The sequence below is a fragment of the Anolis sagrei genome, chromosome 2 (genome assembly GCF_037176765.1).
Source record: "Anolis sagrei isolate rAnoSag1 chromosome 2, rAnoSag1.mat, whole genome shotgun sequence".
Classification (NCBI taxonomy): domain Eukaryota; kingdom Metazoa; phylum Chordata; class Lepidosauria; order Squamata; family Dactyloidae; genus Anolis; species Anolis sagrei.
In genome coordinates, this window is record NC_090022.1 from 245,872,187 (window position 1) to 245,886,156 (window position 13,970).

Below are 13,970 nucleotides of genomic sequence, written 5' to 3' on the forward strand. Positions count from 1 at the left end.
ATGTGGGCTGAATTAATTCACATTTCCTGATTACACATGGTACACACAGAGACACAAAATAAAGAGGGAAATGTTGTGTAAAATGTATTTTTGTTGGTTTTTTTTTTTAAAAAAACTAATGCAAATATGGGATGGAACACATTTGTGTCTGCAAAAAATTATGAATTTTATAGGAAGGAAACCCAGACGTATTTATATATAAGCGTGGCTCTGTCCTTAGACTTTTACCTGCCATTTTTTGAGGCACCACAAGGGGTCACACAATATTTATAAATCTGTTCTGCAAAAGCTTTGCTAAAGCTCTTTTTTAGTGAAATGGTGAAGACTAACACCTCAAATTTAGTAAAAGTCCACCAAGACAAAATGTAGGGCAATTGCACACATTTATTTTGGTTTGTTTGTGTCTGTGTGCCATAGCACTAGCAGCTTGCGAAGCTTGCTACCAACATTACCCAAATATCCTCTTCATGGTGCATTTCATGTTGAAGGCTGGAGAAATTATCTGTGAAAGAGTGGTCCTTTCTGATTCATCATTAGCACCTCATGCAGATTTAGAAGAAGAGCAGGAAGGATTTGATGGCACAGTAGGTAACACGTAACAATTTATGATACGTTTTAACAGTATTGCGTTGATTAAATAAACATGGTTAGCAATGTAGAATATTCAAGATAAGTTAATGGGTTAGATAGCTGAAAGTTCACGAAAAGATCTAGTATATATTATTCAGTTTGGATTCCTAAAATGGGCATCTTTAGGTCATGACAATTCCAGTGATCTTCAGGATTTTATCAACCGAATACATCATGTGCAATGATGATGGCACAATCGATGTACTATAGCTAGTGGTTTGATAGGTAGAGTTGCTTTAAAAAATATGTAGAAAATATTAATCAGAACTGTGGAGAAGTGTCATAAGTAATAAATTCAATGTATTGTCAAAGGTTTTCATGGCCGGAATCACTGGGTTGTTGTAGGTTTTTTTGGGCTATATGGACATGGTTTAGAGGCATTCTCTCCTGACGTTTTGCCTGCATCTATGGCACACATCCTCAGAGGTAGTGAGGTCTGTTGGAACTAGGAAAAAGGGTTTATATATCTGTGGAATGACCAGGGTGGGACAAAGGACTCTTGTCTGCTGGAGCTAGGTGTGTTTCAACTGACCACCTTGATTAGCATATAATGGCCTGACAGTGCCTGGAGCAAACATTTGTTGAGAGGTGATTAGATGTCTTTGTTTGTTTCCTCTCAGAAAGGAGGAAACCATGAAAATGCACTGCAAACAGTCAATACTCTTCCTATCAGTCTAGCTGGCAAAATCAGTACACCTCAATATACCAGGTGATAGAGGCAAATAAGATAAGCACTCCCAACAGGAATTTGGTTGGATTAGATAGAGGCTGGTGATTTGCTCAACACCTCAAACTGAACATAAGCAGAAGTGTTGCCACAGTTCTGACTTGCAATTCTCCTTTTGACCTTTTCTCCTCTTCTACAGATCCTAGCCACACCTAGTTGTGCATGGTAGGGGATCGTGAGATTTGGTATCTAAAGGGGAGAGTGTGGCAAAGGTTGAGAGCCTTAAGGCCATATTAGCTGCAACATTTGTTTAGAATGGCAAATAAGAAGACTGTTGGTACTAATAAAGTTAAAATCCCATCCATGTTTTCATCTTTGAAATAATCTAATAGACCAATAATGGCACAAACACTTTACAAATAGATGAATCGCTACAATACTTTACTTTACTTGCTACAATACAATACTTTTCAAGTAGCTGCTCTTCCTTCCTATTCTGCATACAAGGGCCAGGGACTGGTAGTATCAAAGGGAGCATGCTGCATAGGGAGCCACAAACCCATTTGTACAAGCCCTAGTTTAACTGAACAATAACTCTCAGAATGTTGCTTGTGCCATTGTATCATTTCTTCTCATTTATTTCAGAAGAAATGATACAATGGCACAATGATTTCAAGCTAAACAGTAGGTACATTGATACTGGAAAATAGATACAGTTGTGCCTCCAAATTTTGTAGTTTTGACTTTTGCAGATTTGATTATTTGTAAATATGAGTAAAATGTTTTTTTCTAGCAATCTCTATGTCCTCCAGTGTGACTTTATGGTCAACTTCTCTGGTCAAGTTGGAGATCCTAGAGATTGCTAGGTTGATCACCTCTGTAGAAATTTTTAGGTCCTCCAGTGCAATTATTTGATCAGCTTGCAATGGAAATCAACCACGGAGACATGCTGGATAACCTAGAAATTCCTAAAGAGATGTTCTCACATATATAATAGCAATTTTCACAGTGAATGTGGAGGGCTGTTTGTATCTATAAGCATGATTTACAATGTAGCCATTTTTGTATGGAGTTTTGGATGTGGCAATGAGTTAACACCTGAGCTGCTCTTCTAGGGCACTTCAAGACAGCACCAAATTGCGGGTTTTCCATGAGGGGCAAAAAACCCCAGAACCTGAGAGCAGATCCGCACACAGACCTGTTGGTCCTGGGATTTCTGCCTGCAATGTCCAGACTTGCTGCTTTGTTATGGGATTTCAAAGCCTGCAAGATGGCCACTGCAGGACATCTGCCAGAAATTTCAGCATTTTTTAAAAAAACAAGAAAACTTTAAATGCACAGATGTGAACATGCACATTGTTCATATGAATTTTGTTCCTGGGGCATACTGTACATATCTGTTCCTCATTGCTTTTCTCCTGAAAAGATGGCAGAAGTTGACCAGAGGGCAAAAAACTTTGTCCTGGCAAGAGCAACTTTGTCCTCCACACGTTTAATGAAGTTTGTGACACAGAAACAAAGTTTGTGGAGAAGGACCACTACTTTCAAAGTCAGGATTACACTATTAAACATGAAGTGACATTTTCAAGCCAGGAACAGAACTTTGTCATCATTACTATAATTCAGATGCTGCATGGCCATCTGTCCAGACAGGTTGGTTGTGCACTTGTGCTTATGAACAATGGAGTGATGTTCCTGAGTTATACATGTCTGTTCCTCAATGCTTTTATTATAAAAAATGAGGAAAGATGATTACATGACAAAACCTTTGTTTGTGTGTCACAAACTTCATTAAATAAATGGAGGATAAAGTTTCTCTTGCCAGGATAAAGTTTTCACCCTCTAGTCAGTTGTTGCCATGTTTTTATGATTCAACCAATCAGGAACCAACATGTATATCCCAAGAACAAACAAACATATAAAAATCTCATATTTTCTGAATGTAGGGATATACAGAGATTTGAATATCCCCATTTTCCAGCCAGAACTAAGATATTCCCTTAACTGAAAATCTCATTTTTAGTGCTTTGTAGCAACTCCTCCCATGTTTTCAGAGGATGTTGTTTGGCCACCTGCCATTTTGAACCGGGAGCTTCTGAGATAAAGGCACTATCTGGATGGGCCCCTAGATCTCCAGGCCCCACTGAACTGTATCCCATTCATTTCCCAGTTTTGGATTTTATAAAATAAGCAATATAAATAAAAAGAACTAGAGTGATTAAATTGATGGAATGGTTAGCTTGGCCATATAGTTAGGTAGCCAGTCATGAAAATGCATGAACACAGACTTGGTAGATAATCCTTTTCATTTGTCAAAATGTCTTGGGTCTCAGAGATTTCTTTTTCTTTTATGAGCTTGCCTGGAATAGATTAACTTCAGAAGAAGCCTCTGTTGTATATCCTACCATCTTGAGAGGCTTTATTGGAGACTACATGAGACAGGGCTTTCTCTGTAGCAGCACCTTGACTGTGAAATGGCCTTTCAAAGGAAACCAGGCTGGCTTGTCTGAGATGCATTTTTGTTCAGTGGAAAGTTACGACTGCATTATTTGGCCATTGAATTTAAAAATAATTTATGAATCTATTTATAAATAATGTTTTTATTAGAGGTAATGTTCATCATTCTGGAGATGCTGATAGACAGTTTTATTTTGTTTTGTTGTTTATTCATTCCGTTGCTTCTGACTCTTCGTGACCTCATGGGCCAGCCCACGCCAGAGCTGCCTGTCAACCACCGTCACCCCCAGCTCCTTCAGAGTCAAGCCAGTTACTTCAAGGATACCATCCATCCATCTTGCCCGGTCGGCCCTTCTTCCTTTTTCCTTCAATTTTCCCAAGCATCATTGTCTTCTCTAAGCTTTCCTGTCATCTCATGATATGGCCAGAGTACTTCATCTTTGCCTCTAATATCCTTCCCTCCAATGAGCAGCCGGGCTTTATTTCCTGAAGTATGGACTGGTTGGATCTTCTCGCCATCCAAGGCACTCTCAGAATTTTCCTCCCACACCACAGTTCAAAAGCATCTATCTTCCTTCGTTCAGTTTTCCTTATGGTCCAGCTCTCACATCTCTAGATTACTACAGGGAATACCATTGCTTTAACTATGCGGATCTTCATTGCCAGTGTGATGGTTGACGGACAGAAAAGTTGTTAGTAAATACTTTCAATTAAAAATTGTGCTCAACCTTTCTAGGATCTAATGTTAGTAATAACAGAATGGCTATTCAGAGAACAATACATGAATGTTAATGGACTGGTTTCTGTTCTACAATCTCCTGTTGTTCAGCCTCTTAGGTTGTCCCCTGGCCCTAGTGTGATTAATGCAACTTAAGGACTGTAGCATCTTTCCTGCATCTTTCACAATGAGCCGGAAAGAAAAGCTCATGGGATAGGATATGGACTAGAATTGATTTTTGTTTTAAATCACCCAGGGCTCCTGTTAGAAATCTTTCACTCATCCTGGTTTGCTAGAGGGTGCTATAGAGATATATTCCTCAATTTAGAAAACCTTGTGGAATAATTTATTGCATAGCTCAATTAAATATATTACAAAGACTAAGCTCCATTAATCGTAATTGAATCACATCGTGATATTTTTAGCTGTCTCTTCTGTGATGCTTCTGAAATCTTTTTATGCTCTGTTACTTTTTATGGAGAGATTCATAGCTATGCTAAAGAATGGCAGTTGTTGAAATAAAGAAAATAAAAATAGGCACGTAAGGCGAGACTGTGCAGCTGAAATGTGTAGGTGGATATAATCTATAATTTACTTGCTGCATGTAAAAACTTCAGTCAGAGCAGGCTTTGAGAATACTTTTCTTTTTATGCTAAGCATTTTTACTGTGTTCAGTCCTCTTGTACAGCATGAGTGTCTTGACCTGAACTGCTGTACTTCTCAGAAACAGTTAGATGTGGATAATAGTGAGGCTTTGCTTCAATCCAAAAGTACCTATTTTTAAATGACACATCCTCCATCCCCGGGATGTTATTTAGTAGATAAAAGCTTAAGGTTTTCCCTGACATTAAGTCCAGTCATGTTCGACTCTGGGGTTGGTGCTCATCTCCATTTCTAAGCTTAAGAGCCGGCATTGTCTGTCGACACCTCCAAGGTTATGTGGTCAGCATGATTGCCTGGAGCACCATTACCTTCCCACCAGAGCAGTACTATTGATCTACTCACATTTGCATGTTTTCAAACTGCTAGGTTGGCAGAATCTAGGGCAAACAGTGAGAGCTCATGATAAAGGCATTCTTTTGTTTTGTCATCACTTGAGAAGATTACTTTTCTTAAGAGTTAATAAACCAAGTTAAGAATTGTATCATTTTCAAAGGTGCTTCACTTGTATATGATTGTTTTGATGAAAGGAGGAAAGAGACTTTGTTCTTCCCATTTCTTCTTCACAATCCTTTTGGAAAAAGCACAGGAAAAAGTAAAATAAACATTAAAAGCCCAAAAGTATTTAGCCAACATATCAAAGCTGTAGTTTAACAAAACTAGGCCCCTATAGAAGAAGGGGCATGCAAAACAAAATGATTGCAGATCTTTAAGATTACTTGCATTTTAATATTAAAATAATAAACAATATTGGCACTATGGTATTGTGCTTTGATGTTGTATTAGACTCTGGAAGTCATCCTTGTTTGTCCATGGAAACCCACTGAGTGACCCTGGGCAGGTGATCTTGAGCTGCGGTGACACAGTGGGTTAAACCCTTGTGCTGGCTGAACTGCTGACCTGAAGGTTGGGTTCCTGTCCTGAAGGTTGTCAGTTTGAATCTGCAAGATGGGTTGAGCTCCTGTCTGTCAGCTCTAGCTTGCAAGGACATGAGAGAAACCTCCCACCTAACACATCCGGGCGTCCCCTTGGGCAACGTCTCTGTAGATGTCCAATTCTCTTACACCAGAAGCAACTCTCAAGTCGCTTCTGACAGGATTAAAAAAACCTTGGGCAAGTCACATTCTCTCAGACTCAGAGGCAAAAGCAAACCTCTTTAGAACAAATATTCCCAAGAAAACCCCATGATAAATTTGCCTCAGGGCTTCCATAAAGTGGAACCAACTTGGCGACATGATAGTAATAATAGCAATAAAATGTTATTTTAGTCTCATTTTTATGAAAGTCATAACTAAAGCAGCTTATTATCAACTGCCACAGATACAGTAGTTAAAAATTGTTTAAAGCTATACCTACAAAGCAAGGAATTTATACCATTGATAGCCTCTTTTCACAAATCAGGCAACCTGATGTACACTTACTTATGCCTTACTTTCTACCCTGATTAAATATTGCACCATAATCTCACCCATCCATCATGTTTCCTATATAGTACATCATGAATGGTATGGCAGAGATGGAATGAAATACAAGCATCCCCTACTTAACCAAACCCCTGACAAAGAGCTTCTTTTTTATAAAGATTTTTTTACCTACCAGTCCCTTACTGTCCATTCATGAACAGCAAAATACAGAGAAAAGAGAACATCAGATAAGTCTGTAAAGCTCTGTAGTTTAGCTACCAAAATGGAAATCATAAGAAAAGTGGAAGAAAAACACATCCCTTGATGCATTTTCAAAGAAGCTTTCAAGTAGCCTCGAGAAGACTCAAAGTGTTTTTGTTTACTTATGCAGGGTCTGCCTGACCCGATTCTTTCATTTTATGAGTGCATATTGTTAGTGTTGAGTAAATAATGCTAAAACATGCTTAATTGCTCTCTTTTTTTCTGGTGTAGGAATCTATCGCAATTCTTTTCATATCATGGAACCATTTCCATACTTCTCAGGAAAGTTCCCTCTTCTGGACTCTAATCTTTTGCACACTTTTTTCAGTTTGTGTAAGCTTTTTCAAAATCGGGGAGGTTGGGATGTGAATAATCTCATGTGATGACCACATGAACATGTCTATCCTTCTCTACAGCTCTCCAAATCATCAGGATATTCAAGTTATGCAATGCCTTCTATCCTGATAAAACCTAATTTAGGGGGGAAATCTTTCCTTGTTTCACTTTTAAACGCTTATTTTTCATTTACGCCTAGAATTTTGAACCATTACACAGCCCAACAAAAAGAAATTCTTGGTGTCTTTAGGCCTGTTCCCAGGGTTATCTGAGGCACTGATTCAGAAAATGCATTAGATAGGTCACATCAGCTCTAGTTTCTTAGATATGGTCATCATGATTTTCTATGGGCAAGCAGACGAAGACTGGCATATGGTATATGTTTGGTATATCAAAAACGAGAACTGATAGGGGAAAACTGGTGCCATTTTTTGAATCAGCAGGTCAACAGTGCTAACATTTGAGGCACCGAAATATGTGTTTGCCAGGATTATCAATACAATGCAGAACACGTTTGCTCAGAGGGAAATAAGTAGATTGTGTAAAAGGCTGACATTGCAATATTGTAAACCAAGCATATAGCCTTATAAATACTACAATTCACATTTGTGATTAAAATGACTGCAAATGCTCCTCCCCAAACTTAGGGCTCATCTATACTATTGGGAAGTCTGATTTGGCCACGGTGGTCCACGCTCTGGTTACATCCCGGATTGATTACTGCAACGCGCTCTACGTGGGGTTGCCCTTGAAGACTGCCCGGAAGCTTCAGATGGTCCAGCGCTCGGCAGCCAGGTTGCTAACAGGAGCGGCACTCAGGGAGCACACCACTCCTCTGCTGAGCCAGCTCCACTGGCTGCCAATACGCTACCGGGCACAATTCAAGGTGCTGGCTTTAGCCTATAAAGCCCTAAACGGTTCTGGCCCCGCTTACCTCTCTGAACGCATCTCCACCTATGAACCGACTAGAACATTAAGATCGTCTGGGGAGGCCCTGCTCTCGATCCCGCCTGCGTCACAGGCGCGCTTGGCGGGGACGAGAGACAGGGCCTTCTCAGTGGTGGCCCCTCGGCTATGGAATGCCTTGCCGGTAGACATCAGACAGGCACCTTCGTTGCTGACGTTTCGGAGAATGGTCAAGACCTGGCTTTACGAACAAGCGTTCGGCTAAGCAATGCAACTAATTAAGGAAGACGGTAAATGGAGCATAGGAACGGCACAACGACTATGAGAACGGATCTGATTCAATTGAGGCGTTATATATGTTGTTTGTTGATTTGTCCTGTCTGATTGTTAATTGTTGTGGATCAACGTCGATCCTGTTGTTGTATTGTTGTGTTTTTAAATGCATTGTAAACCGCATTGAGTCGCCTGTCAAGGGCTGAAAAATGCGGTATAAAAATGAAGCAAATAAATAAATAAATAAATACTAACCTTTTCCCTCAAAAGTGGGGGAGGCAAATCAGCTTTGTGGTGGCTGCATGATGTACAGAGTTGACTTGAGTCAATGTGGGCCAAGGCCAGTTAATTCAGCCTTCTTAACAGTAAGAGCGGTTTGACAATGGAAGGTATTGCCTAGAGAGGTGGTGGGGGTCTCTTTCTCTAGATGTCTTCAAAAAGAGGCTCTACATCTATCTGCTGGGGATGTTTTAACTGATGATCCTGCATAGAGTAGAGGGTTTGCTTCCATAGCCTATGAGGCTCTTTCCAACTCTATGATTCTATAACCGTTTCCAGCTCTCTTCCATCAGGTAGTGCAGTGCAAAAAGCAATTGGATATGACCCTACAGGGGGATGTAAGGCTCTGTGTCATTCAACAACCTAGTCTCCAGTACCTTGGAACTTCTTTGGTTAGTGGAGATAATTGGCTTCTAAGGTGGCTTTTGAGAAATTAAATTGTCAGAGATAGCCATGATTTTTTATCGTGTCGGGAGTGAACCAAGGGTACAGTTATAATGTATTTAAAAAGCACAAAGTTTAAAAACTTTGCATTATATTAAATGTCCTTTGACCAATAGCTGTTCACTTGGAGTGCCCCTGGTGTTGCTATAAGAAGGTCCTCCACTGTGCATGTGGCAGGGCTCAGAAGCAAATACCATGATGATGGAACTCCATTGTCATAGCATTTACTGGCATTACAGGAACTCAACTTCAGTCTTATTTACTATACGTGAGAGTGTCTAGTCAGAAGGAGCTCCTCCCTTAACTTCAGTGGGATTCACTGGTTGATGCAAGTAGGGGTTACAATTTCAATATTAGTCTTAATGGGAGTGTCTACTCAAAATCAAGTATATTGAATTTGTCCATGGAAATTTCATCATCATACAGGTAAAATCCTAATTGTAACAGTCAGTTTTTTTCCTCATGAAAGAAAAGGAAGGCTGGCGAGCAATTTCATAGAAACACATGTTAAATTCTCTCCTTTTTGAAAAAGAAAGGGAGAAGAAAGATTAACTAAGATGACGAACTGGAACAGAGCAGCATACAGATACCATATAAATGAAAGAAATGCACTATAATATATAGTTGACATGTGACTGGAGGGAAGAAGGAGTGAGAGGAGTTTGAAAATGAAGCCACATATCATGAATATAAGGGGGTAAATACAATAACACTGATTGATGCTATGGGAGAATGTGCATAAATGAAAATGCATGCAGCTGTAGTAGTTTAAATAGTTGCTTATAGTGCTAAGAGAAACCTACTGATATTAGCAAGAGATCATGTGAATGGTTGGTTTTTATTCCTGTTTGGTTATATCATGTGGAAAGTGGAGTCCCCAGTGGTGCATCAAATTGTGCCTTTTGTAAGCCGCCCTGAGTCCACCCTCGGGGGTTGAGAAGGGCGGGGTAGAAATGCGCGAAATAAATAACTAAATAAATAAAACCCCTGTGCTGGCAGGACTGAAGACGACAGGTCACAGGTTCAAATCCAGAGAGAGCGTGGATGAGCTCCCTCTATCAACTCCAGTTCCTCATGCGGGGACATGAGAGAAGCCTCCCAAAAGGATGGTAAAAACATCAAAACATCCGGGCATCCCCTGGGCAACGTCCTTGCAGACGGCCAATTCTCTCACATCTGAAGCGACTTGGTTTCTCAAGTCACTCATGACACGACAAAAAAAAATGTGGAAAGTGAATTTAGATGCTGAAATATCAGAAATATATCATGTACATATATACTTTTTGTCCAGTTTCGATTTGTCCAGTATCAGCATTTGCAGACAGAACTTCAGTGTAGTCTTGTGCACACTTAGATAATCTTTACTAGCCCTGTCCAATTGATCTGTACTTGTTGGGATGGAAATGCAGGTCTGTTCAGTGGACTTTAATAGTCTCAGGGAAGCCAGATCTATAGAACTCTATTAAAGGCTCCTTCCTTTTGTCGGTTCAACCTGTTTCAAATAGATAGATAGATCAGTAATGAAATCAGTGCAAAATATTGTGTTACTTAACTTTTGAAAGTAAATAATCATAGCTCCTTGATTTCTGAAATCACGGTAGCTGTCTCAGATCAAGTTGTAATGGTCAGAGATGGGAATACAGGTCTAATATGGACATTTCAGAATTTGTTTGTGGGGATCATTCATAGTTGTGTGGAGGATACAAACCAACAATCTTAACTCTGGCCTTGAATATTTCTAAAGAATCAAATAACAAAACACATGTACTTTGAATAGAAGTAAAGGTGCAAACAAAACAAAAAAGTAAAGGTCCATTAGTGTGTCCATGTTTTGAGATAGCATGGCACGGATTTCTCTATAGTCCAAATTTTCTTGCTGGGAGGCAGGGGCAGGATATCATTCCATCCTTGTTTTTCTTTAAACCCAAGGATCTCTCTCATATTTTTCCAATGTCTCTTATTTGAAAAACACCTATACATTTCATAAATATGTCTTCCAGCAAAGTGCTGGATTGCTGCTTAAACCTTTTCCCTTAGAAAACACATTCTAGGATTATTAAATATTCACATCTGAAGAGGTATAGTTTTTAGAAAACTACAATTGTCATTTCAAAATTGCCACTGCTCCTTAGGTGAAGGCACAAGTAGAAAATTCAAATTTTCAGAAGAGAGCTGAACTGCAAGTCAGAAATGCCGTATTGCTGAATAAAAACAGTAAATGAAAGCACTGACTAAATAGGAAAAAACCCCACAGCACCCACCATTCTTTCCTCTGGGGATGATAACATGAATACCTATCACTGGCATAACTATCTGGTGGCTGGACCCAGCAGAGACATTTATACAATCTGATTTTGCTGTCTGATTGAAATATTGCTGCTGAAGCTTTGGTTCACATTTTCCACTGAAACATAGAGAAGGGAATAGTGAAACATGATGTTGGAATGACAATGAAAGTGTGATGTTGGAACTTCTGGTCTAAATCCATTATTTGTACCTCTCTTCTCCTATATAGTCATTTCTGGCACTGAACAAAGTCCCCTGGAATAGTTTTTTTAAGGGCATGGGATCTGTGAGGAGTTGCAGAAGGGAGGCTATACCTCACCCCTCCAGCATGTGTCTGTGGAAGCTGCCATATGAAATGCAACGACAATGTTGGATATTGCCTGTATTTTACAGATCTTCAGTTGTTATGTAATCAAAGTAGGTGTGCAGAGTACCCTGTCTTTCATGGAAGGAAAGAAGCAAATTATGTTTAAAAAGCTTTGTTTCTAGAATCCTTGAGGTATTGCAAAGCATCATGGGCACATCTCTCAGATTACAAAAGACAATTGTTTAATGGGTCACAATTTCTGAGTCCAAAACCTTGCATGCATCTATACCATGTAGCCACTTAACTTCAGTGTCTTGTTGAGGTGTTTATTGAAAACATCTTTGTGCAGCTGTTTATCAAATGAGATTCAAGGGCACAACAACGTAGATAAGAATTATTTTAAATTCTGATAGGGCACAATAAAGGCAACCACAATAAAAAAAGCAGAAAGTTTTTTTCAAGCACCCCACCCTCTCCACTTTTATTCTTGTGACTGTATCCTGCAGCTTTAAAAACTCAATATGTTGTGGGAACAGAATGTACTCTGCATGAAAATATAATGCTTATTGAGTTAAATATTATGATAGAAAAAAATGAGATGCAAGCCTATGCTGAAAATTACCAATTAATTTTGTATTCACAAGATCTTATTAACGGATTTAACTTATTTTTCCTAGTCACCCATGAGTATTGACAGTGCAGCTGAATTAAACCCTGAACAAAAGCAGTTCAAAATTAAGCCATTTCTCTGGCACAGCCTTCTTGCTTGGGTTTGTGTACATAACAGCTGCTCCGAAATAAATGAAGTGCTCGGTCATGTACTATTCTATAAGGAACAGCTTCATCAGAAAGACTGGTAAGGCCAACCTTATAATTTGATATAATCTTTATGGAAATAACCTTTGTATTGATATGTTAAGTAACCTTTATGCCTAAATGTTAATCACTGCAAAGTTGCCTGTCAAAGGATTTTTTATATTTTGTGCCAGAAGGAGAAGCAATTTATGCACCTTATATTACTTCAGTTTATCAATAAATTTTTTTGGCTGAAAGCACATAACATACATTTGAATAGTTTACCTATATTAAATTATGCCTGTTATTGATAGCAACTTCATTTCAGCCTTTCAAAATGCAGTAATTTCCACCTAACTAAACAGCTGCAGCGATGGGTGACATCCATCTGGGACATGTACTTGGCTTCAGTTCTGGGTGCTCTTTATATGTAAATTGTAATTCAAACTAATTTTGAATGCTTATAATTAATTTTACACTAGAACTGTATTCTTGATAGCTTTTGCTAATTGAAGCTTCAACAGGTTGTAATTGTGGATTGTGCTTGTTAGAACTCTGCCGTATACCTAATTTTAAGCCATTTTAAGGAAGACATTTACTGGAAAAAAACAAAGTAGCTTTCTTAAAATTGAAATTTTTGTTCAATGAATAAAATTGGACCAAGGTCTTTTGGAGGTCTGCTGGTATTCAGCTTGGGTAAGGCCTAACGGAAAGTCAGAATAATGGACAAAGTGAGCAAAGTTGTCTTCATGTGTTAGCTTATCTTGTTATGTTCAGTAACGTGGAAGAATGATAATTCAGTCTATGAACTTATCGATTGTCCACTGGATGATTGCATAGTTTTCTTTGATAACTTCATGGCAAGTAACACAGTTTTATCTCAAGTGGGTGGCTGGGGAAGTCTGAAAAACTATGTCTATAGTGAATATTTTTCCACATGGTTAAAGGTACTATAGTGGAAATTTCAAGTAGGAGCCATGCTGTGAGCGGCAATTTGTTTTCATGCTTATTGTCAAATGCAGGAAAAAGAGAATATAGCATGGGATGGACAGCAGATGCTTCCTTTACATCAGTGTTCCAACATGTGCATTTGTCTAATTTATAATGTGTGAAATACTGATTTGTATTTGAACGACACCAGGGTAAGTCTAGCCAGGTCATTTCCAAAGAAATATCAATCCCTTTCCTTGTTTTCAAGCTAAATTAACATAAACCTAGGTTAAACCTGTTAAAATTTGAGCATACTTGCCAAATAAACAAGTTGAGTAGTTGGAGATAAAGCAAAAACTCACACATAACAGAAATGTACGCCCAGATCTTAAACATTTGTGCCAATATATTTAATTATAATACTCCTGATGGCATGCTAGTACAATGTCACAATGTTCATACAACTGCACAGTCATTAAATCTCATGCACTGATGCATCAAATCATAGAAAAGAAAACATCTATTACATTTGTTGCTGTAATTCAAGATATCCTGAAATCACAATTTTTCTGACTTAAAACAATAGTTGTGCACAACCCTTTTTTTTTTAAAAAAAAA

General features: G+C 38.7%; 1 protein-coding gene across 1 annotated transcript in view; it reads left to right on the forward strand.

Moving 5' to 3' along the window:
* Positions 1–13,970, forward strand: part of TMEM232 (transmembrane protein 232) — a 152,655-nt gene that overhangs the window by 18,802 nt on the left and 119,883 nt on the right. The window contains exons 6-7 of the mRNA XM_067464496.1: positions 418–584; positions 12,305–12,483. Coding sequence (XP_067320597.1) covers positions 418–584; positions 12,305–12,483 — 346 coding nt within the window. The remainder of the gene's footprint in view (positions 1–417; positions 585–12,304; positions 12,484–13,970) is intronic.